Source organism: Mixophyes fleayi, chromosome 1 (genome assembly GCF_038048845.1).
Source record: "Mixophyes fleayi isolate aMixFle1 chromosome 1, aMixFle1.hap1, whole genome shotgun sequence".
NCBI classification, from domain to species: domain Eukaryota; kingdom Metazoa; phylum Chordata; class Amphibia; order Anura; family Limnodynastidae; genus Mixophyes; species Mixophyes fleayi.
In genome coordinates, this window is record NC_134402.1 from 365,054,322 (window position 1) to 365,080,028 (window position 25,707).

The 25,707-nt window shown below is 39.3% G+C and overlaps 1 protein-coding gene across 1 annotated transcript in view; it reads left to right on the forward strand.

Annotated features, from left to right (window-relative positions):
* Positions 1-963: 963 nt before the first annotated feature.
* Positions 964-25,707, forward strand: part of HSPB8 (heat shock protein family B (small) member 8) — a 32,069-nt gene continuing 7,325 nt past the window's right edge. Inside the window, exons 1-2 of the mRNA XM_075178542.1 lie at positions 964-1,807; positions 10,913-10,976. Of these exons, the coding sequence (XP_075034643.1) occupies positions 1,429-1,807; positions 10,913-10,976 (443 nt within the window). The 5' untranslated portion in view covers positions 964-1,428. The remainder of the gene's footprint in view (positions 1,808-10,912; positions 10,977-25,707) is intronic.

A 25,707-nucleotide genomic window follows, 5' to 3' on the forward strand; every position in this document is an offset into this window, starting at 1 on the left:
AGGGTTCTCTTACCTCTCTGTCTGTATGTATTACCCAGTATTGTTTTATTAATGTTTGTTACCAATTGTAAAGCGCTACGGAATTTGCTGGCGCTATATAAATAAATGATGATGATGATGCTCAGGCTCAGTTTTCTGAAAACTGAGCCAACCCGAACTTAGGGGATCCGAGTTGGCTCACAAGTCGACTCATTACTGTTGCGCGTCCTCGAATCTGAATCAAGGCAAAACTTCATGGTTGCCTTGTCGGATCTTGCGGGGATTAGATTCCATAAGTACCTCCCTCCCCAGGAGATCCAGCGCCATTGCTCACACAGAAACAGAGGTGGCAGTGTTCTTGTCACTCTCCAGTCTCCAGTGACATTGCTCAGAGCCATTGCTCATACAGAAACAGGAGGGGTAGCAGTGTTCTTGTCACTTGACAAAAATTGACTGGAATTTATTAGAAATTAATGTTATTGAGGTTAATAATAGTGTAGGGATAAAAAAAAATAGGGACTTAGAAGAAAATCGGGATCCGAAACCAAAAAACACGAGGGCGGTTTTGCCAAAACCAAAACCAAAACACAAAGCTAATCCAGATTCAAAACCAAAACCAAAACACAGGGGTCAGTGAACATCTCTAGTTACATTATTGGAACAGGTGATTACACACTATCTAACATAACTAAAAAGAGTATTTGTGTCATCTATGACACACAATATGTATATGTGAAAACAACATATAATTATACTAAATGGCATAATAAGAGGGATTTGGAATACACAAGAAAGGGCGTGGGGTGGTTTTAAATGACTTTAATTCCAGTAATTAAATCATAACACAAAGTATGACCTCATCTAAATGCAGATCTACACTGATGCCAATGTGTTCAAACACATCCCTGCCTGACAGAAAAAAAGGAGTATGACATAGGAAAGGGGGAGGAAAAGAAGGGAAGGTTTAAACGACGGACCAGCAGGAGACAGCCGTCTAAAATTGGACACCCTGAGTAACAAGTCCAGTCTCTTCTGGGAGTCATCAGCTGTTACAAAAGCAGATTCTTGGAGGGTGTTTCATAGGCTCCAAATACCCAGCTGACAGGCCACAGGCTGCAAGCATTAACAGGAAGATATAAATAGGAGCCATTCACTGCAGTACAGAAGTTTACAGAACTTTCTCGACTGATGGCTGTGATGTTTATTTTAGCCAGTGCAGAGCATTTGCAGAATAAAACCAGAGGATCAAGACATTGCCTTCACTCCCAATGACTGTGCTTAATTCTCTGAAGAATTTCAGTTACTTTTAATTTATCTTGGCTCAGCTTCCTTCTCTTTATTCTTTGGAAATATCAGTGAACTGCTGCAATCTTTGTCTAACTACCATTAATTGTATTTGGAATTATTGTTGATTTACTTTCTTGATATATTCTAAAACTTTGCGCAGATATGGCAGACAGTCAGTTGCCCTTCACTTGTCATTACCCCGCAAGTAGGCAGAGGGGTGCCCGGGACCCTTTCCGAGATCAAGGTTTGTCTTCTCGTCTCCTAGATGATGATTTTGGATTTCCAGATGACTTAACCATGGACTGGCCAGATTGGGCGAAGCCTAGGCTGACTGCCTCTTGGTCAAGTCCCTTGAGATCAGGAATGGTACGGACATCTGGCGTTTCTCCTCCCGGATATAGTGCCAGGTACACAGGTTACCCAGAACCTCGGAATACTGTGGCCACCCCCAGCCAGCCCTGGAAGGAGTGTGTTAATGTACAAAGTTTCACACCTGAGGAATTGACTGTGAAAACCAGAGATGGATTTGTAGAAGTATCAGGTAAGTGAACCGTAAACCAATAACTGAGTGGTTACTGTTAATGTTATAACTTAATTTACATTGCCAGAAATGGCTTTGGATGAAAACCATATCTGATCTGTTCTTTAATCCTTTTACGGCAGTTTAGAAGCAAAGGAGGTTGTGTTGTACAGTAGGATTACAATACTGCACAATCTTAAATCTGTGATTCTTCAGTTTAATCATTAGTCCATCCAATTCGTTTTTTAACTCCGTCTAACCATTAACCTTAATGATTTGGGCAAAGACAACACTGCTGACTTTTTAAGGAAATTAATTAAAACTTTAAAAACAGTCACTTTCCCTGAAACTCTGACATTTATTTATTTATTTACTATAGTACATAGCCCAGGTACTGTGTCAGTACAGTTAGCTTATAGCCGAAACACAGATTTTAGATGTTTTAGAAGTTTCGTAAAATTTCTGTTTGTATGTGTGACGTACTTTTATTACATGGTTGGATGTGCAAGAAATGCACTTTGTTGAAGCGCAGCCTGGAGGTATAGCACTAGACTATAAGACTTTCAGTGGAGTGAAAATGCTGCACCCCTCTGCACACAACTGTTTCCATATTTATGCTCCTCAATATGAATTCTGATTTTCACACCGTTCCAGCACTTTATACTTAGCAAGAAGCAAGCTGTCTTTGCCCAACTTCTCCCCTCGACCTGTGCAAAGTGCGCTCTTGCGAAAACAGCTCCGTCTTGCTATGCTATGCTATAAGCCTATTCGCATTGGTGTAAATCTAGGTGTACTTGTGCAAATTAAGGTACATGGCGGAATGAAAGCTTATTTTGCATTGTTCCTCTGCCATTTTGCTCATTGTAAATGACCTCCTAAGTGTTTCTTGCTAAAATGAATACATGGACATCATCTAAACAATTAGTATGCCAGAGGAAGTGTGGGGGAAAAAGGATAGTTTTTTTATGTGTTTTAGAATATTTTAGGCAAGGTGCTGTAAATGTTGGGAAAAGCCCTTAGCTAGAAAACCCCATAACCCAAGCATTTTGGATAATATATTTCACATTTTTTAAAAAAAGAATAAACAAGTTTATTTGTTGTATTGTACTTTATTCCCTGTCAAACATGATTCCACCTATCAGCTTTACTGCTAGAGCGTGTCTATGATACAAGACCATATTGTCCTGTCACTAACGAACAACTTATTGTACATACATAATAAGCGTACTTAAAAGTACGATCACAACCACTTTGAAAAAGTGTAAATCATCAGCTATGAAGTACAAGATCAGTTTTGAACCCGCAAGTGCGGCTAGCTTTCCGGTGAATGGGTTTACAGAAAGAGATAGCGGTGTTTGCAGATAGAGCGTTCCTAGTAAGTAAGGAGTAGGTGCCCTATTTTTTGGATCAGTGCAGAAAAAATATTTCCATTTTAGGAGAGAGATAATTGCAAGGAAAGAAGTGTAAAGGTTCTATTTTCAGGGGCGACTCTCTTCTCCACAGAAGGACTTTGTACAAGCGCACAGCTGGTAGTGTTTGGATCTCGTTCTATACTTCAAATGGAGCTCACTTCCCAGAACAGTCCGAATAATGTAATAAGAAGTATTAAATACACACAACTGGCACTTGTAATAAAGGTAGTCTGTTCTTTCACTCTCATCATAAATTTAAGTACATAAAAAAATTATTAGAAACTGAGCCAGTATTGAACAACATAAATATTTTATTGACAGGGGTGGTCTAAAGTATTAGTAGGATGGACTAGATGTGACATTTCCAATTTTTCACATTGAACCCCCCTGTAGGTTGACAATCTAATTTAAAAAAAAATTGACCATGTTACCCAACCGCTAGGAGTACTAGGAGGGACCCAAATCTATTCAGCATTAGGCCTATAATGTCTAGGAGAGGGGGACTGATTGTATTTTGGGGCTTCCCCTAGACAGGGGCAGATTAGAAACTTAAGTCGCCCTGGGGAAAATTCTGAAAGTGGCCTCAAGTAGACAAGACCAAATCAACTGCAAATTGGGCCAATACAAAATTAGACATGGTTAGCAAACCATTATCCCTAGCAAAATCGGCCAATGCAACACACAATGACTGTCAGAGTCACAATAACGGCAGGCATTTTAGGGAATTCTATATATTCATGTATACACTGAGTAGGGTCTTGGTCATTGAGATGTCTAATGACTCAGATCTCGGTAAACAAACTGATCAGGGTGTTGTCGGAAGACATCACCCTCCACTCAAATACTTACTTGAGGCTGTACAGATGCTGACGTCCTTGTCGACCTATGTCAGCCTCTTTTTTCTGAGGACTAGTTGCACTGTGGTAATGGCAGAGGAAAACGGTTAACTATGCAACCTGTTGGAGTGAGCTAGATCTCTGCTGGACAATTTCCCTTCTTGGCTGCCGGACAGGAGGAGGAGGAGGGGTATCTGCAGCTTGGAACTTCTTCCATGGGTGAGGGGCTGCTCGTCTGGTGTGAGAGTTTAGCGGACGTGGAAGCCAGGGAGTGGCTATAGTGTAGGGAGAGTTGGGGCTGGAGAGATGTTTCTGTGCAGTGCTCCTCAGGAGATTTTCATCAGAGCCAAGCAGAGGTCTCTCTCTGCATTCATCCTGCGTCTCACAGATGTCTCTCTCTCTACTAGCTCTGTGTACACCTATCTCTATGCTTTTCTGTTTCTCAGCCTGTTTCCCTCACAGGGGTCTCCCTCTCTCTCAGCCTCTCTCAGCTCTCAGTCTCTCTCTCTCAACATGTCTTTCTCAGCTGTCTCTAAGCTCTCAACCTGTCAGTCTCTCAACATGTCTTTCTCACAGCTGTCTCTATCTAAGCTCTCAACCTGTCTCTTTCATAGCTGTCTCTCTCATCCTGTCTCTCTTTTACCTCTGTCTGTCTCTCTCATAGCTGCGTCTCTCATCCTATCTCTCTCTAGCAGACTGCCTCTCACAGCTGTCTCTGCCTATGCTCTCAATCTGTCTCTGTCAGCCTGTCTCTCTTATAGCTGCCTCTCTTTTACCTCTCAGACTGTCTTTCTAATAGCTGCCTATTTCTCTAAGCCAGTCTATCTCTAAGCTCTCAGCCTGTCTCTCTTTCACCTCTCAGACTGTGTCCCCCTCATGTCTCAGCCCCTGTCTCACTCAGCAGGATTTGTTTAGGCATCGCTGATCAAACCCAGAGAAATTGATCAAGCATTAGGCCTTCCTAACATATAACTAATAAATAAAGCCTGCAGGCTCTGCAATTGATTAAAAGACCTGTACGTCTACAGAGCAGTGTCTGCTGCAGCACACAGCTTGTCACTGTCTCATTGCCTCCAGGCGGCCTTATGAAGCCAACGGCCTACCGGGAAAAAATCCCAGTAAGATCTATGGCCTAACCGCCTCTGCCCCTAGAGGACCATGCCTCATGCTAAATAAGCTGGGCTCTTATATGCTATGGCAGAGCGACATATGCTCATTGTCTCTCAGTTATTGTTATTATGATTGTTATTATTATTATTATAATTATTATTAATATTATTATTATTATTATTATTATTATTAATAATAATAAAACAGCTCAGTCTGTGTAGTCTTATGCTGTTTGCCAAATGCCAGCACAGATTGCACGGTGGCTGTTCTCTTATTGCATTGCTTAATAAAGAACACAATTTTAAATGTATCTGTGGCTCAGTGAAACTGCACTTTAGTAAATCTCCCCCTTTGCCTTCAGTTATAGAAACAGTGATAGATACATATTACCTTATGTATCAATGGTTTCCCACACCTCTCAGATTGTAAGGTTATTTGGGCATGGCCATATTTACCTGTTCCTTGTCATTGTATACAAAGATGGAGGATCTGTTATACCTGAAACTGAGAACAAAGTAGAGGGTGAATGTTGGTGATTACTACTTTTGTATTTATCATGTATTAAGCATGTGATATGGAAGTTTAACTCTCTAATAATACTTTGCAGGAGTGGTTTTACCATGTCCATTGAACCTGTTTGGCAAACACGGGAATGACCAATGAGAAATCAGAGAATTTTCTCACATACTAACCTTAAATTTGACACTTGCGGACTCTCCACGCAGTATTTAACCTGGATATAAGAAGCCACACATTTTGTTCTCTGTCATTTAAAGCCTTAAAGCATAAATTAAGTTATATACTGTACTCAAATTATTTTAAAATATTATTTAGGCCTATTCATATTGAACACAATCCAATGAATTCCAATTGGCTTGTAAGTCAATTGGATTTTAGGGACTGCAAAACCAAATATATTCATATAAAGTAACAGTGCCAGATTGAACCAATGTTGTGCCTTATGTTTGGTACAGTTTCTTGGTTTGTAATATTGTATTTATCAGTCCAATATGAAGTTAAGTCTGAAATCTCTCTTATGTCTATCTTGCATTTTTGCAAAAAGTATATTTCTATGTTTGCAGATTAGTAAAAAGCAGTTATAAGCATATTAGTTCAGTGGTAGTAATGTACAAATGTGTACTGTACTATTTGGTGACATAGTTGCCAATTGTTCCCAATTTCTAGAGATAGTCTTAGGTTTTAAATATCGGTCTGAAATGCCCCTCTGCTAAAGGGGTATATTTTTAAAACTTTCTAAGAAGGAAAGTAGAACTGTTGCCCATAGCAACCAATCAGATTCTAGCTATCATTTACCTAGAACATTCTAGAAAATGATAGCTAGAATCTGTAGCTTTGTGGTGACTTAGAAATCCATAATATAATAATTAGTATGTCTATTCTTATTATCTAGGCTTTAGATAATATTTATTAAAATTAATATTTAAAATACAAAAAAGTATAGAATTATCACATTCCGTAACATGACACATTGGGGTATGTACAGGTCCAGGCTTCACAAAGACAGTATCTCACTTCAGCTGCATGGATACACCGGATCAATAACAAAGTGTCAAATTATGGAAATTATTTTATGTTTATAACTATGTTTGGTGATATTTTATTTGAACTAATAAATAATTTTTAACCGTAAAGGATCGCATGTGTTTTTGGCCCAAGTAACCAGACCAATGTTTACATTGTCTCTGTAAGTCACTTTTTACCAAGAATAATAAGTGTACTTTATTACAGATTACACTGTATGAGTGTTAGTTTATACATGGTGTGTATGAGTACAGCTCTTGGGGTTTTCTTACCATATTTCTTTACACATTTTGGGCCTGATTCAAGTCGGAACACAAATTGGTCGTAATTTCCATGCTTAAAAAGAGCATGCAACTTTTATAGTTCTGCCCATATTCAGATCCAAATGTTTCTTAAGATACATTACAATTTGAGTAGGGACGGGAATACGCTCTGTATAAACAATACATACTTTCCAGAAGCGTACAGGCATACAGGCTGAAGCATTTGCACTATGTTTACTACATGTGAATTCACATCCAAACGCACATAACTTTTATTTGAACATAAATTAAAATAACAACTGGTAAAAATATAATAACAAACCAGCAAAAACATAAAACAAGAACAAATTTAACTATAATGGTCCTGATTCATTAAGGATCCTAAATGAAGAGGATCCTTATTTCAGTCTCCTGGAAAAACCCATATTACAATTGAAGGGGTGCAAATGAGTGCTCTGTTTTGCACATAAGTTAAATACTGACTGTTTTTTCATGTAGCACAAAATAAAATATGACAAAGGTGTCTGTGACGAAACGATTTTGATATCACCTTAATCCGCCTGTCCCTCATTTCTCACAAAATGTGTAGCATAACATGCACTTTTTATCTAATTGCATGTGGATAAGGGGATATTTTAGTCATGCCTATATAGGAAACCTTTTCATTCTGTGTTATCCATTGTAAAAATGTGTTTGTTGTTACTGCAGTGATGCTGTTATGCATTGTTCTCAATTTAAAGCCAGGTGGGTTATGGGTAAGAATCAGGTGGGGTCCAGTTCCAGGATACAGGTGAGGGCACTATACTACATTCATTCTCCCCCCTCCTTTCTTGACAGGAAGTCCTGATCAGCTGGAAGCTAGATCTGGGTTGACCCCATGGCGAGCCCTGTAACAGCCCTTTTTGACAGAGAGCCACTCTCAGAGTATCCCACTATCTAAGGACACCCCTGAATCAGCCCCTAGAGAGTGAGAAAACAACAGAATATAGAGGATAGAGGGAGACACAGGGGAGCGTGTGTATTTTTATATTTGATCCTGGGAATAACTCCAGTGTTGAGGTCTAGGCTTCTGCTGGATTGAGCATCCTGTTGGTACACCTACAGCTCATACTCCATGGGACTTGGATTATGCAAGTCAGGACTTTCCAGGTGACTGTAACTCCTTAAGCTAGTAGGGTAAGGGACAGATAATGTGGGAAACCTGCCTAACATTTATTTACTGTTTGTACATAGTATTCTACTGATTGTTTTTATTACAATAAATGTACTGTTCTACTTTTCTTTTGCCTGAGTAGCTATAAGAACCCTAGAAGTTACTGGGTAGGCTTCCCTGGCATAATAAGACACCCCTGGGTGCGGGGGAGGGCTGCCAAATTTTAGCCCTGGAGGGCAAGACTCGACTCAGCAACCTATTAGAAACATTTTTAAGGAAAGAAAATGCAGATGGCCCAGTGACCCAGCCCAAGGTAGCCCACTATGGGACCAGCCTGGGGGCAGATGCCCACCTGCCCTCCAACCCAGCCTGCCCCTGCCTGGGTAGAATTGAGCCAGATAAACCTGGTATCTTCACAGTGCCCTTAGAATAAAATGCAGTTCAATAGTCAGAGCTACAAACACCCCAATGTTAAAAAAAGTGACACTTTTACACATAGTAGGTATCTGTACTATAAATGATTAATTTTGGGTCATGGCATTGTATTGCCTTAAACATCTATAGAGTTGCAAAAGATGAACAATACATTTTTACCGTTTCAAAAATACTAATTGATACATGTCATGTTGTCTTGAAACATTACATTTGCTTAGTGACTGTACTTTTGCAGCTAAAACAAGAAAGAATAATGCTATTTTAAGTAATATTTAATCAACTGTAGTGTGAATAGAATCAGAGCTGCAAATGACCCTTCTGACATCTACAGAAACAGCTGCGTCAAAGGGCTTTGTGCATGAGAATAAACTAAGGAGCAGCTGACAGAGGGCAGTGATCAGCAGCACGGATCATTTTTATAATTAATATGCATTAAATTATCTAACTTGTTGCCATATCATTGACTCGTACTTACTACTTTTTAATCCAACTAAATGAGCAAAGTTCAAAAGGTCGTATGAAAATAACACGAACAATTTTGCAGCAGTGATAACATCAGTGTATAGCACTTAGAGATTTATCAGAAATGTAATTACTGGCTCAAAACATTAGCATAATATCACTTGTGACTAACTAGGAAAATCTTGTATGCTGCAAATGTAAGTGTCTGATTTCTCTATGTCTTTATCGCACCTATAAATATCAGGGTATACGTGTGGTTGTCAGGCAGAAGCATGATCACTACAGGACTCAAACTGTTTAAGCAAAGGACATTTGGATTGACTTATATAAAACAGAATAAATACGACCCTTTAAGCTGACATCTATGTGGCTCTGACCTGACATAGGCTTTTATGACCCTCAGAGGAAATATAGAAACTAACATCCACTCTTGTTTTTACTTCAGTTCCCCATCTTCCCTTAACTAGATTTCCTTTTCCCGTTTATGCCACTTTGTATGCGTGTACATACATTTATGCTCCCAATTCATATTATGCCACATAGTAGTATCCCCAAATCATATTACAGCATTGGGGTTATGATTTCGATTCCGGACCATGGCCTTTTCTGTGTGGAGTTTGTATGTGCTCCCCGTGTTTATGTGGGTTTCCTCCGGGTGCTCCGGTTTCCTCCCACACTCCAAAAACATACTAGTAGGTTAGTTGGCTGCTATAAAATTGACCTTAGTCTCTCTCTCTCACTGTCTCTTGTTTGTGTGTGTGTGTGTGTGTGTGTGTGTGTGTGTGTGTGTGTGTGTGTGTGTGTGTGTGTGTGTGTGTATGTTAGGGAATTTAGACTGTAAGCTCCAATGGGGCAGGGACTGAAGGGAGTGAGTTCTCTGCACAGCGCTGCGGAATTAGTGGCACTGTATAGATAACTGGTGATGATGATACCACATAGTCGTGCCTCAGTTCATATTGTGCCACATAGTAGTGCCCCCAATTCACATTATGCCACATAGTAGTGCCCCCGGTTCATATCATGCCACACAGTAGTATCCCCAAATCATATTATGTCACATACTTGTGCCCCCAAATCATATTATGTCCATAGTTCTACCTCCCCAATCATAATTTGCCACACAGTAGTGCCCCCAATTGATATTATGGCAAACAGATTTGCCCCAAATTCATATTATACCACATAGTTGTGCATCCAATTCACATTATGCCACATAGTTGTGCCCCCAATTCACATTATGCCACAGAGTAGTATCCTCAAATCATATTATGCCATTTAGTTGTGCCCCTAAATCATATTATGCTACATAGTTGTACCCCCAGTTCAATTTCAGACATGTGTATACAGCTACTCTCTTATATGCTGCTCATCTCTTGAGTCAGCTTTCTTTTGGTCATCTTCTACTACTTTAGTGAAGAAGCTCCGGAGCTTCGATGTATTGGAAAACAATGGTCTGCACGCCGACCCCTGCACTAGAAGATTGGTGTCTTTTTTAATCACTTCCAAGCCACTGATGTCCGTGAATCCCCACTTTTCAATGTTATATATATATATATATATATATATATATATATATATATATAATTTAGTGCATTGAGAATCTCTATTGATTTCTCAAGCCAAGTGAGTAGCGAAACAGTGACAAAAGTGTGAGCCACGTCCCTAGCAAATGTAAAACAATTAAATATGCAACAACTATAATAAATCTTTATTTCACACATTTTGTTATGTATTCCAGAGGCAATTTTTGATGTGATGTGATGTGCACACTAGTTTCCAAAAGAGTAACTAGTCTTTGATAATGCTAAGATCTACATTGAACAGGAAAAGCAGTGTATTATAATGGGCCTATGTTTTGATGCGTAGTGTATGCATGTGTGGTTAATTCTGTTCACTTTTCTTTCTAACTCTAGGTAACCACGAAGAACAGCAGAAGGAGGGAGGCATAGTCTCAAAGAACTTTACCAAGAAGATTCAGTGAGTACTTGTTAGCTGATCACAGCTCTTAGAGGTTGCTGGCCCCTGACTCTGTGCTATTTAGAAAATGTCAGCAATGATCACTATCAGCAGGTGCTATTTAAAGCTTCGGTCACGTTTACGGGAAGCATTAAGTTGACAGTAACTCATGTGATATGAAAACTATACAAAGCAAAACATCATCATTTCATTCCAATAATATGCTGACAAATTGTATGTTTATTATTGACCTGTCTGCCCATCTCCTGGCAGAAATTTAAGTGTTTAGATCACTGATGTACAGGAATACAAGTTTTGAAAGCATGTTCACATAGACAGTTACATAGAAGCCTGGATTTAGATTTTTTTGCTCCACTAAAGCATTTTCTTTCCTGCTCCATAAATTACTCTCTCTTCCTCCTCATAAGGTCATATCTCTCTACAAACCCCTAATGTACTTCATCTGTATAAGATAAATTCATAGACATAATTTAGCACTAATGGAGATCATTGTTAAATATTTAAATAAATAATAGACATTTAAAATAATTTGCAAAGCGAGCAGAGTACAGTCCTGGAACCTCTATAGCCCTAGGGCCGTTGCCTATCCACAAATCCGGAACTGGCTACATTAACCTCAAACGATAAAACATTCTAAAAGTATTTTTCATTTAGTTTTTTTGATCTCTTTTGAGTTTTTACACTAAGTGAAACCAAGAAGTAAATTTATCAAGTTGCAGGTTTGAAAAAGTGGAGATGTTGCCTATAGCAACCAATCAGATTCTAATTATCATTTATTTAGTACAAAATAACATCTACAATCTGATTTGTTGCTATAGGCAACATCTCCACTTTTTCAAACCCGCAGCTTGATAAATTTACCTCTATGACTAGATGGGACATATCAGCACAGGCATCATTTTGTTGTGTCTTCCTCACACAATACATTGTGAGATTTTTTGGTTTTGGGTTTGCTTGATCCACTGAGCATAGAGCTTTTAACTTTATTATTAGCATGTCTATAGCATTAAATACCAGACACCCCTCCCTCCATAAAGTGCTACAATGATTCATATTCAAACCTTTTAATACATCTACAAAGACTTTATATTTTAGTAGTTTATTACAAACTTTACACTGATGTAACAAACTCACATTTGGTCACATTACAACTATATATGTACATTGGGGTTTCACAATGTGATACTCCTCTACTCCAGATATCACTTTCCTTATTGTCAGAGCCACGTCCGTCATACCACAACTCCAGAAACTGAGTTGTATACACATGCCCATCTTATGCCATTTGTTAAGAATATCCTGAGTATATTCCTCAATGGACTCATTATTTTGATGAGTAAGTATTTTCAGCAACTCTAGCCTGACCTTCAAGACCTGTAGTTGTTCATCCCAGAAATACTCTGGAACATTCATATATATCAACCAACATTCAGACAGTTTCAAATAAAACTCAAATTTACCCACAATGCCAAACAGTACAAAACACTGAAAACCGCACTTATCCAGGACAGAAAAGTGTTCATTATGTATGGGGGCAAAACCAACTAGCCTGGTACCAATGGTGGAGTTTGACAACAGTGTGGTGGGGAGGTGTGCCTGACTACAAATAAGAATTGTGGCTTTCCCTGACAAATTTTGATCCTGGGACCTCCTCTCCTTGAGAGATGAGTTTATTTACACCCAAAACTTCAAGGAAAGGTTGAATGGTATATACTGTGTGACTATGAGCCACATGCAGATTTGGATGAAAGCGTTATGGTGCTTAATATGAAAGTCTTAGATTTCCTTTGGTTCTGTCCACCAGACTCTCTGATTGTAGGTAACATGTGTGCCCCTGGATATATTTCCTATTGGCAACTTTAAATTGAGTGTGAGCAGAGAGTGCACTTTTGTAGTAAACCACCACACCTGTTTTATTGTGGTGGTTTTCTCACAGGTGGGTGGTAAGATTTGAACTGGATGTTCCAAGTTAATGCAGCTCAGAAGATCAACTATACACTGTAGATTGTACCTTATCTTGGTGGTGGGGTCTTGCAGTGATCTTCTACCTTGAGAAATTACAACACATTGTGGCACACTGCAGCCACACGGCCCACCCATCACATGACAAGCACCATAGCAATGCAGCCATAACACAAGGGGCTTCGGAACTTCAGTAGTAGCATGGTTGAGGTCACTGGACCCTTTCATGGGCCCCCTGTCACGACGAAGCCCCCTGACATGATGTCGGTGTGAATAAATTGGTGCCAGCTGTTATTTTTAAAATTGTTTGTTAGATTAAGATACATAATGGTTACTTTCTCCAGCTTACAGCAGCAGCTTTATCTATGGTTCTGGTCTAGGTAGTTGTATCTCAAGGTAACTTGGACATAAGTCTTTATTCTAGCTAGACGTTTCAGTGAGCACAAAACTAATGGTTACTACTAGAGAGGGCACCTGGAAATTGTATGTTTAGGACAAACTTAGAGCTCCACCTTAAAGTAGCCCACCAACACCAACCTTGTCTATCATGACAGTACATGACTGGTTGAATCTTTCACACTTTACCCAGTGACACTCAGAATAAATTGCCCAGTCCTCCTCAAATCAGAGGAGTGGATCACTTGTGACTGTACACAAAATACTTAGCCTGTTGTATACTTGTCATCCCTGTACCCATTGAACAAATTAGCTGGCCATGGGTGGGCTTTACCCACCATTCACAATGGTTTACGTTGTGCCAAATTTTGGGAGCCAGTAGAGTAGTTCCATGAAACTCAAAATACAAACAATAGGGAAGGAACAGCAGATTGTAGGATTGGGTGAAAAAGTCTGTCTAAAAGTGGAATATTAGAAAGGTAATGCACCTACAGATACATGCACAGTAGAAACACATATAAGTATGCTTACCTTTGCCCATAGTGTTTATACTTTTAATAACATTGTACATGCCTTTAATCAGAGGTTGTAAAAATGTGCAGTGTTTATATACAGAATAAATCTGTGCTATTGTAAGGTCTCTGAGTGTGGAGGATCTATCCAGAGGTCCTTGTATGGTTGAAACTTTGTCATTAAACAGATCTGGCTACTTGCCATGAATTGTGCCGATTTCCCTTTCTTCTGCTCACAGAAATGTCAAGACTTGGAGTTGTGAATTTAGTCCAAACTCTGCAGTTTAAACACAATGTTACAAGGAGGTGTAAGGCAAACAGTTTGTCAGTTTACTTAAGGTGCTTAAAGAACTTGTGCTGCATTCCTTTGCCTTGCAAATGTATTGCAGACTACTATATAACAGGCTCGGACTGGCCTGCAGCGCAGCAGGACTATCCACCGGTAGGCCCCCCCACATTATAGCCACGCCCCCTCCATTGTTAGGGAGGAGCTAAGAAAACAGCTGACTCCCGACTTGCATACATTTCATCTTTTGGATATACGCGAGAACAGGAAGGGACAGATGCGTTCCACAGTGGAACGCAGGCACCTTCCTCTCCAACAGTAACAAGCACGGACCACGAGAAACATCCTCTGACTTCAGCACACTGGGTACCCGGCCACCATCTCTATATACATCAAAACTGCAAGTAAACAAAGTTAAATTTGAAAGCATCGCAGCAATAACCATGTGATATATGTGGACAGTGATCTGAATATTTATATTGCACTAGCAGAGACTTAAAGAAATACCAATTCCCATCTACTGGACTTGTATGCTATGAACATTATTTTATTGAGATATCAGTGACTGTGTTATATCTGGATCAATGCAGCATTTATACCCACTGCCATTTGCCTCCCAGTAGCTAGACTAGTCCAGGTCTATATACCTAGGTTTGGCTGATTTTTTTATGTATGTTCAATTGATGCCATACCATATGTATGTATATAGAAATCAATGCCTCATAATATAAATACTGTGGTTTAATTGGAGTATTTTATTTGTCTATATTAATGTATTTTTATGTATTTTAACCAGGATTCAATAAATTGTGATAAAACTAACATTAAATGTTATCCCACTAATTGAACCGAGCCTCTTGCTCACAGCCTATTACAAGCTATAGAAAAATACGAATTGCATTCAAGATAAAAGAATACAAATTTTATTATTAGCATTACACTTGGAATAATATATAAGTCAATGAGCGCTTATCTTTCAGTATATTATTAGTTCGTAGAGAGGGATAACCTGTGTTAATGCTGCTCTTGCAACAGTAGGGGTAGAGCGCAACTCCTCCCCCCCTCCCCGTTTTTGCCAAACACTCCCGTTAAACACACTACCACACAGGTGCAGAGAGTCGCGTCTGGGCTCTCTGAACCTGCGCGGTAGTGTGTTTTTCACTTTGAGCAGGGCAGATGAGAGTAGGATTTCCGGATATCCAACCGCCCAGAGGAGCATGAGCAGGTTAGTAACTAAGTGCGCAGTCAGCCTGTCATTTTAAAAGAGAAGGATAAGCACACTACATTCTTTATATACTACACTATGGTGCTAGCTGTCCTTCGTGGGCTGACCACTCTCCCTTTAGTGTCTGGTCTCGACCTCTATGATGGCTGGCCACACCCCCTCTGGTGGGCCCCTAGCGTTGCAGTCCCCCGGTGGGCCCTTCATGCCCCAGTCCGACACTGATATGTCATATTGTATTATAACTTCAAGCTATCTGGCTCTTGTTCGATTTCTATCACTGTAAAGTTAAGGGATTTAATTGTTTACAGAAACAATAGAAAATAAACTGCATAGTCCTTTATAAGCTTGATATAAAGCAGGGAGTAGGCGATAAACTATTTTTCCTTAGGTAATTTTAGTTTTTTTATTTGGCTTTTGTTTTTGAACTTCTCCATATTCTCTCCAGGTTTATGAGAGGTTGGCACTTAAAGGACACTATTAGTGATTTATAGTTTATCATAATGACTTAGATTCTAACTATTTATTAGTAGGGACAGTTATTTTGACTTTTTGCTGTCTTATCTCTGGATTATGCACAAGTTGATGTTAGTTTCTTACACATTCAGGTCAGTATTGGCAGGCACTGAGTATTGCTCTGCTTCCTTTGTGACATTATTAGATACATTGTGTATATAAGGGATTTTTTCTATTATTGATTTCATCAGTAATCAAAAAATCATTGTTATCACCAGAGAAACGGTCCTATTGTTAAATACACCCCTTTTTCTATCAATATAGTGAAGGAGTCCACTAGGGCATGGTGGGAGTGAGAGAAGAGGGATCTTATCTTTGATATGTCTGGGAATTTTGAAAGAGGAAGTGAAAGGTAGAGTACTAGGGGCATATAATAATTGATAGTGTTATTAATAAATGTGAAACTTGCTTTGTCTTTACAAAATGTAATTAGATACAAACATTCCCCACATGCTTTATAAATCCAAAAGAATCTTCATTTCTACAGTAGCCCAAACTGAAATGACAAATAAGTAATCTGATTAGACATCTGGGCCTTGATATAATATGGCCACAACCAGAATTCAAAGTGACCTTGTATACAGTGATACTTCTACTACTGCTTTCATTGTAAAACAAATTGTAGTTGCTTACATTTCCATACAGCCACTTTGACCACAGGCCACAACACTAATGAATGATATACTGATGGATTGGTCCATATGCAAGCAGCCAATCACAAGTTGCTACACTTCATAATCATCTTCATTTATGTTCAACCTCCATTTGACTGGCCTTCCTGACTCTCACTTGTATGACCTTCAATCCATACAGAGTGATGCGGCTCGCTTATCTTCGTCTCCTGTCGCTCCTCTTCTGCTACTCCTCTGCATAAATCCTTTCATTGGCTCCCCATCAGTTTCAGAATTCAGTTCAAGCTCCTTACTCTCACTTACAAAGCCCTTAATGACACTTCTCCCCCTTACATCTCTGATGTTGACTCTAGGAACAAACCTACTCGACCACTCTCCTCCGCCTCTGACCCCCGCTCATTACCTCCTCCCATGATCGCCTCCAAGACTTCGCCTTGCTGCTCCTATTCTTTGGATCTCCCTACTCCACCTCACTTGACTCTCCCCCAACCTTCAGTCCTTCAAACGTTCACCTAAAACTCACCTTTTCACTCTCACTTATCCTACCACCTCTTGACCATCTTATCCATCACCTCCTCTTCCTTCACCTACCATCTCCATTTTCTCTCAGCTAGTTCTACTGTCTCTCACCACCCCTTCCTCTAGAATGTAAGCTGTCATGGGCAGGGTCCTCTTTACCTACTGTCTGACTCCCTCGTACATCTTGTCATCTTTTGCTGCACTCTGTGTAAGTCCCGACAGCATTACTCACACTCATCTGTGCTACTTATGTGTATTACCCCATCTATTTGTTAATTGATTCTGTAGTCGGTGCTACAGAAACTGTGGCGCCTTATAAATAAATAAATAATAATAATGTCCACACCTGGCCTCCTGTAAAAAGGTACGCTACCTGCTGATACGTCAAAGTCCCATTAGGTTATATATGCTGGGGTAGCTTACTACACTTACATTTGTCATGCCCCCACCCACCCCACCCCCCCCCCCCCCTTTTCCACATCAGGTGTAAGACATTGCAAGTGTAAGATACTCAAGGTGCAATTTTGGTATGTATGCAAAAACTACAGAAATGTATAAACTAATGAGTCTAAAATTGACTTATGTCCAACCCTAAATGAGTAGAATTTGGGAAAGAGACTATGTGGATAATTGAGAATAGACACAGTTTTGGCAGATGAGGGAGTGGTTTAGCCAGATCAGGGTTGTGGATTCATTTTTCACAATATTATGTTTCCATCATGAATGTTTACAGATATTCAACCCCTAAAGCAGACAATAACATTTTGGTAACTTTCTTGCTATGCACTAATTGCACAACAATAACTATGGAAAGAATTAAAGAAAATTGTATTTTTTACTTTTTTGTTGGTGTCTATCCCTATTTAAGATACTGTATAAACAACAATATAAAATGTGCTTTGATAGACTAAGGAATGTATACATTACCCCCAGACACACCTATGTGCACAAGAATTGTTATGCATACTGAGCGACAGAGTACCTCTAATAGTGAAGGTATTAAGTACAAGTGTTTATACATTTTGTTGTTTCTCTAGTTCTCTAGTGCATTTACATATATGTAGTTGTATAAACATCTTAGCTGTGATAGAGGTCATTCTTAGATATGCAGATAAACTGTATAATATACAGTTGTTTGATCATAGAGACCAATTGGCCCAACGTATTAATGGTTCAGTCTCAGGACAGACCTGTGTTTCTCCTAGGTACATTATTCTTTGTTTGTTTCCTCACTCCCTGTGTCAGATTTCTGTGTCTATATATTGTGCTTGGCAACCACTTGCTGCACCAACAGAATGGTGCTGATAGACGGCACATCAAAGGGTTATCTGCATGTTCTTTTATTCACATATCTTGAAAGCCTCAATTCTGATGTATCCCAGACTCCCAGCCCTAGTTACTGGTCTCATGTACCCTTGTGGACAGGCCTCACATTCAGGCTCTACAGACTTTCACACCACCATTTTTTAGCTTTGCTGAAAAGTTAATTCTAAAATATTACACATAAAAACACACATTTAATGGAATGTGTACACTTTGTGCCTTGAGCTCAATTATAGTATTCTGATCAATGGGAGGAATTTTGCTCCACATCAGGGATATGAAAATACTAAGTTCATCTGCCTGACATAGCTGCAGTGTAAAGCAGGGATTCCTAAGCTCTGTGACAGAACACAAAATATGGGTCACCATATTGTTATATGTGGGCTGCCATGAACCTAATTTTTGCAGATTGTGCATTATCCACTAGTGAGTATTATTATTAGAATTATTTTTACAATAATTAAAAAATAATTAAAATGCAGTACATTAGTATTTTAAAACTGAACCATTTGTCGCAAAGTTGATTCATAGATATCATCTGGATGCGGGTCTTAATAGCTTGTCACCAGATCCTCTGCTTTACTAAATAGTACCCTAGTTGTCTGTATTGTGTAGAAACAACAGACACTTTAAAAGTCTGTGGCCCACACTCTGCTTCTTAATATTAATATAAAAAACAACTTGTATGTATAAAGCAAACTTCATATTCAGGCTTGACGTGCCTGCAAATGGTCCTCATATTTAGCAGCAGTCCTCTCATCATCATCTAGTTCAACATTGATTATCCTCAACTATCCACGTATTGTCACACGAGTATGATGTTTACTTGATTGTTTTAATGTTAGTGAGTGTCAAAAAATTGTGGTGGAAAAAAGACCTGTTCCCAAGTAATGACTTACCTGGGATTCAGTGTCCTGGCTATCCAATGGGTCTCACATGTCTGGTACATGCTCCTGCTGGTCTGGAGACCTGTCTGAACTCCAGACACCAGGTAAGTAACCTTATGGGATCGGGAGTCATTTTCAATTAAATGAATTTTGTACATTTATAGATATTGAAAGATATCCAACACTGGATCACTTTGGGTGGAGCTGTCCTTCTGGTTGCTTGTGGACCAGGTGTGACTACCAAAGCTTTATTTTGTGGCCCTCAGGTACAAATGACACTATATTTAATAGAGTTTGTAGGATTGACACATAGTTTTCTCAGAACATTTTCCGTCTCAGTGGAAATACTTAGACAGCACTGTGTATCTTGTTAAAAGAAATTAAACTACATCTATATACCTATAGTATTCAGATCGCTCCGTCTGCCTGTCTGTATGCACTCAATACACCTGCCTAACCCATCTGTAGCATGATAACACTTCACTTTATTAAAAAGTAAAACACAGGATCCTGCTTTAAAAACAGCTTATTTCTTATACATTACTCAGCATGTTGCATTCAAGAGCTGGATAACAAGCTACATCCATTATGAGAAGACCTGGGTGTGCAGTAGTTTGCCTTTAAATCCTTCCTGCAGCACTGAAAAAGTTAACATTGAATCAGTTCAATCCATCTGTTTCAATTTCTAGTTACAACAACAAATAGGATATCATTCACGAGAGCAGCCATAAAAGAGAAAGATAAAAGTGATTTAAATACCTTAGAACTTCATCACTACACCATAGGATGCATCTGTTGAACACAGTGACACATCTAAATCAAAGAGTTGGGAGGCCCAGGCCTGTTAAATGCTAACACACTGAACTCACATAGAAGTCTACAGTATTAATACAAAACTTTAATCTTGTTTCAAAAGATTCTCCTTCAGAATGATGATTTTATTTAGCACATGAATACAAGAATATGGATCAGTTAGGGGTGTTGGTCTATATGTGATATTTTAGGATCACATATTTTGGGACACGGTTATGCAAATGAATGGGTGTGATTTTTGGGTGGATGCCTTTATATTTAGGCACAAATATCCACAACACTAATCACAATTGTATTATAGAGAACATTATAACATTCATCACAATGCAACCAGGGCCAAAAAGATTGATTCATGATTGGATCTGAGGTTCACATGATACACACACACACACACACACACGCGCACAGGCACACACACATACACATACACACACACACACATGTATCCTTGGCAGACCTCACTGGCAAGGTCCGTCAATGGTTTCTATATTTTATGTTTAAAACAATACCAGCCTAACTATATCTGCTATTTCCTGCCCTACTAATAGCAATGGCACAGAGTCCCATTTTTATCAAAGCAATAACTCCAACGGTCTCTAATTTTACATTTAGTATATCTGCCCCCGTATATCTTGATGGGGGCAGCCATTTACCAAGCTGCGGAATGCTTAGCTCACAAACTCCCTACACTATCTGAAAATTACATCAACCGTATCCTATCATTTTTTGCCCATCAGAGAGTGTATCGTCTCTGTAATGTAAATGCACAGTAGATACTTGCTGTCTAAACAAGGGGGCCTAAAGACAACACTGGGGGTAAAGTACTTCGCTGGGACAGACTATTTTCGCAAATTCCTGTCCAGACACGCAAGCCATAGTAAATAGCTCTAGAGCTTTAGAGCAATCAGTGGTGTAAATGATCATAACATTTTTGGGGAAAGCCCAGATAATTGGCCAATAGGCTCCTAAATGTATTTAACTAGAATTAAATAATGCATAAAAACAACCATCTTCTCAAGATGAACTCTTGACACCACATAAATATATTACCATCAAATGTGTAGGCCAGCAACTTATAGTTTTGTAATGGAACTACAGCCAAATCCACCTAATCCATAAACCACACCAGTTTGGCACAATGTATCCCTATAGCCACACACATTACATGTACCAGCCCAGCAAATGTCCTACAGTGTTGTCAACTGGATTTTTCCTCATATGTCCTATCAGGTGCAACATTACCCATCTACACATTCCTATTACTAGTCTTCATACAGTGGTCATCACCTTTAACTACCCAAAGCTGCAAGTGCTTGTCCAATACATTAGTAACACCCAGCTTCTTAGCACCAGCTAAACAAGGGTCACATATGCTTACTTATGGATGTCTTGCCATCCGGATGATGCAGCTCACCCTCTCCCAGGTTAATACAATACCATTCAAAAGTACATTTTGAATTCTCCCTTTAAATAGATGCCAAACTTGATATGCAGTGATAAATCCACGCAGTACATAGGTTGCATAAAGACTAGATAAAATTGCAAGATCAGACACTTGACAAGAAAACTATTTCTGTTCCGCTGAACATTTCTATGTCTGAGGGTTTGTCAGAGAGCAGATGCATCAGTGCAGGCTGATTGTTTTGTCTTTGTTTCTGTAAAACATAAATGAAGTGATTTGCAGAATAGACATTAGTTGTAGTCATTAGTTCAAGTGACTGGAATACTTTATTAGGAAGGAGGAATTTTATGTGGGATGATATGTGTTTGATGGATGCTGAATGGGGGAGGAAATAGCTCTGTATGTCAGCAGTGAAATAGCTTCATCCAACAGGTTTAATACAACAAATGGTTCCCTCCTTTAAAGCCACAACAAAATGTTATGTCTCCATAGGGAGTAACACAGATAGATGCAATGGGGTTACAGTCTGTTAAACACAGCTAAAAATAACATTCAGTTTATTAGTAAACATATATAAAACTAGATGGGGCATTTTCCAAACATTTAAATTGTATAAATTCACTTATATTGGTAGGTACTTTGAATCAATTTACACACATAGGGGCACTTGGTCTAAATAAACACACTATAGGGGGTGCTTGGTAAGCATATATGGGTTTATGTAGAGATGGATGCAAATAGTGGTTTCTGCGTACAATAAACATTTTACTTCTGTGCTTGCCCACACAGCACTAGTTACGGTTTTGTCCATATGTACACTGAGTTGCATCCAGCACTTATGGCTGATTGCAGACCCTAACTATTGCAGAGACGGAACAGGGATGAGGGTACGTGTATGGGCGTGTTGGGGCAGATGCAACTGATGTAGACTGAGACTCATGCACATATGCACCCGCCAGGAGACGGGAATCTTGCGGGTGCTCAATCACTAGTGTAAGTTACAAACTGATAGTGATGACGATCAGCTTAGATGCATCCGGAGGAACATATCTGTATAACTTGTGTCTTATTCTTGTATGTAATTTCCACCTGTGTTTTAGATGGAGATTGTGTCCCTCTCAACATGAGGCCCTTGGTGTCACATAGGGTACATGTGCTAAGTAGTATGTGAAACCCTGGTCTAAAGGACCTTAGCTCATACAGATGAGCATAGTGTTGACTGAGCTACATATTTTTATTGGTAGTTGTGTACCAGCATATAACTAATACAAACATTATTTATTCAACGTTTAGGCATCTATAATTCCTCTGTCTCTTGTGATCAAAACGTGAAATAGATTTTGCTCTCCTTTCATGACAAACTGTGCCTTTCAGCTATCCTTTCTGAGCAAAAATGAAGATCAATTACAAAACATAAAACAGCTGTTCTGCAGCAGAAATGCAGCTTTAAACCCAATGTTCCTCAATTTGCACTAGTGTTGCTGTGATATCTGCCTGGACAAATAGGCTTGTGAATCTAGGTTGTTGCAGTCACATAGTAGAGGAAGGAGTTGGGGGCGGAGTGAAGGGTTTTCTAGCACACACAAAATAGGTGTACCTTGTGTAACTTGTCATGCGGAGAAGCACAGATTTAGTTTTGCAAAGTAAGTTATAGTAATGAGATATAGGGGTTGCACTTTAAATGGAACCTATTTTGCATGCATGTTGCACATCATCAAAGAAGTGCATTTTCAGGAGTACTCCAAGTAATGTAAAAACACACTTCACGCACAAAACTGCCATTGGTAATAAACACAATCCCCATTTCCCAGACCAGGTTGTCAGACACTGGGGCTAGTTGAGGATTTGGGGATGGTGGTATGCATCTCAGTCTTTAAATTACTTGTTTATTTTTACTTTTGAAGTATTTTTACTTTGACTTTGCGAAGTTTACACTTTTGCACAGTGCACTTCCTAAAGATATTTTCACATCTCTGTATATCAAGGTACACTTTTGCTTTGCAAAGTCTGCTCCCAACCGCAGTCCGATGTGTTTTGCGTTGCATATTGTCTGTGCATCGATTGACAGACACAGGGCCGAAAAGAGAAATTTTGGGCCCTGGTACAGTAACTTCTTGGGGTCCCTTCCATAGCCACCAAAGAGGGCAGGGCCATACCAGGTTGGTGACTCCTCCCACTACACAGGCAGGCCAGGTCCCCATGGCATGTTATGTACCTGCCCCCCCTCCCCTCCTTGGCGCCCTTGGGTAGACTTCTTCTCTATTTTAGGCAAAATTTGTCTTTCCTGCTAAAGTATTCCTATTGTGGGTGTGATATAGAGATTTGTATGAATAAATATCTCTAATGGCCCCAAACGTGTCAGTCTGCCTATGACAATATCTACCATATGTATGACTATGAATTTTATTATGTTGTGGTGTTTGCATATTGTTAGACAACTTATGTTGATTTGTATCTATAACGCTGCCTGGATGCGTGCATATATCTGAATAAAAATTGTTTATATTTCCACTTTAAATTTCTAGGAGTTGTATAATTGATCATCCTCTACACTGCTGCACCTGCTTATTTAACCTTCTGCTAAGAAAGTACGCTGCAAACATAATCTAGCACCATTTTGTCTATGTATAGCCTTTCGTTATTGGCTGGAGAGGGTCAATAGGGTGAGTTATGTAGAACACAAGGCAGATAAGTTGTAAGAGCTAATATTACAATGTTTAGGCATTCTCCTCTGTTACTTAATATTTCATACAAGGTTTTTACATGTCTGAACTTTGTGGCACAGGTTTACACGTATGAGCTACATATATCCATTCAACATATGGGCTCAGTTACATACCCTGTAGTGTATTTATTCATATAATTTACAAGCTTTAGACATACGCTATGAAATCTTATGACCAAGTTCATAAAGTTTTAATAATAGATTGATGTCACTGCCTTATGGGAAGGGAATGCAATGACTGACACTACAAAGCCAGAGTGGGGGAGAATAAGGAACAGGAAAATCTACAGCAATTATTAAATGAAAAGTAGAATTTAAATAGTTATTAGTTATTTGTAATTAAAAGACAATTACCAGTTATTTAGATATGTAAATGTGCAATGTGAATATTCATTGGGTACAAGAGTGTAGATTATTAACTTAAAGTGCACCTCCAGCTACAATGTAATTTTACCCATTACCCCCCTTCATCCCAAATAGCAAAGACAGTGGGATCTCATGCCAGAAACCCTCACTGTCCAGGAACCCTCTGTTTGTCCAGACTAGGACAACCAGAAGAAGGGACATTCAAGCGGCAATGTCAGCTTCAACACAGTTGCTGACAGGTCGCAGCTCTGTCCGTCAGGACTTGGGGTAATAAACTAACTCAGCACTTTGAATTAGAGCTGATTGTAGACTAGACAAGAACCAAACTGCTGGGATCTCTGGCAAGGAGCGCACGTGGTTATGTTAGTTGAGGGAAGATCTATGTTGGGTAAAAATTACTTTTGAGCTGAAAATGTTGCTAACTCTAAGTAAATAGAATCTGTACTTTGCCCTTAAGCTGGGTACACACAACACGGTTTTCGTCCAATAATCGGCTGAATCAGCCGACATACGACCACTCGTTCAAAAGTCGGGTCAGTGTGTGTAGTGACACGATGGTCGAAAGTCTGCCCAAATACACAATTATCGCCTCATTTGGTTGGTCGTACCGTTTAATATTTTCATTCCAATCTCGTTTCCGTTGTGTAATGTGTATAAACTTCTGACCAATCCACAACAGTGAGTACGAAATTACAGTCATTGCTCATGACAACATGGCTGTAAGAAGTCGCTAAAGGGACGTCCGCTCTTCCCTTTATCGTCCTAAACAAGGCTAGTGTGTATGCAGTCCGTGGACCGAGCGATCGGAACATCGATCGCATGTAAAATCGCTCGGCATAAAAAGTTGGTCGAAATTTCTGTAGTGTGTACCCAGCTTTAGACATTTGTGGTTTAAGAAGCTACAGACAACACTTCTCATTCATGTACAGTATCTTCCTATTTATGGGTGAGTACACAATGAGGCAACCTGAGGCCGTCTGTGGCAGTAAAATTCATGGAATTAACAAAGTTGCAAATTCCTTGATGAAAAAACTTTGTGGTATTTACCTTATTGCTAGATCTAAAAATGACAATGTTGGTATTGTAAAGTGCACACAAGTCATAACGACATTGATGGTGGATGTATCATGGGTGGGAAGGGCTCAATATAAGAGCCTCCAGCAGCAGAAA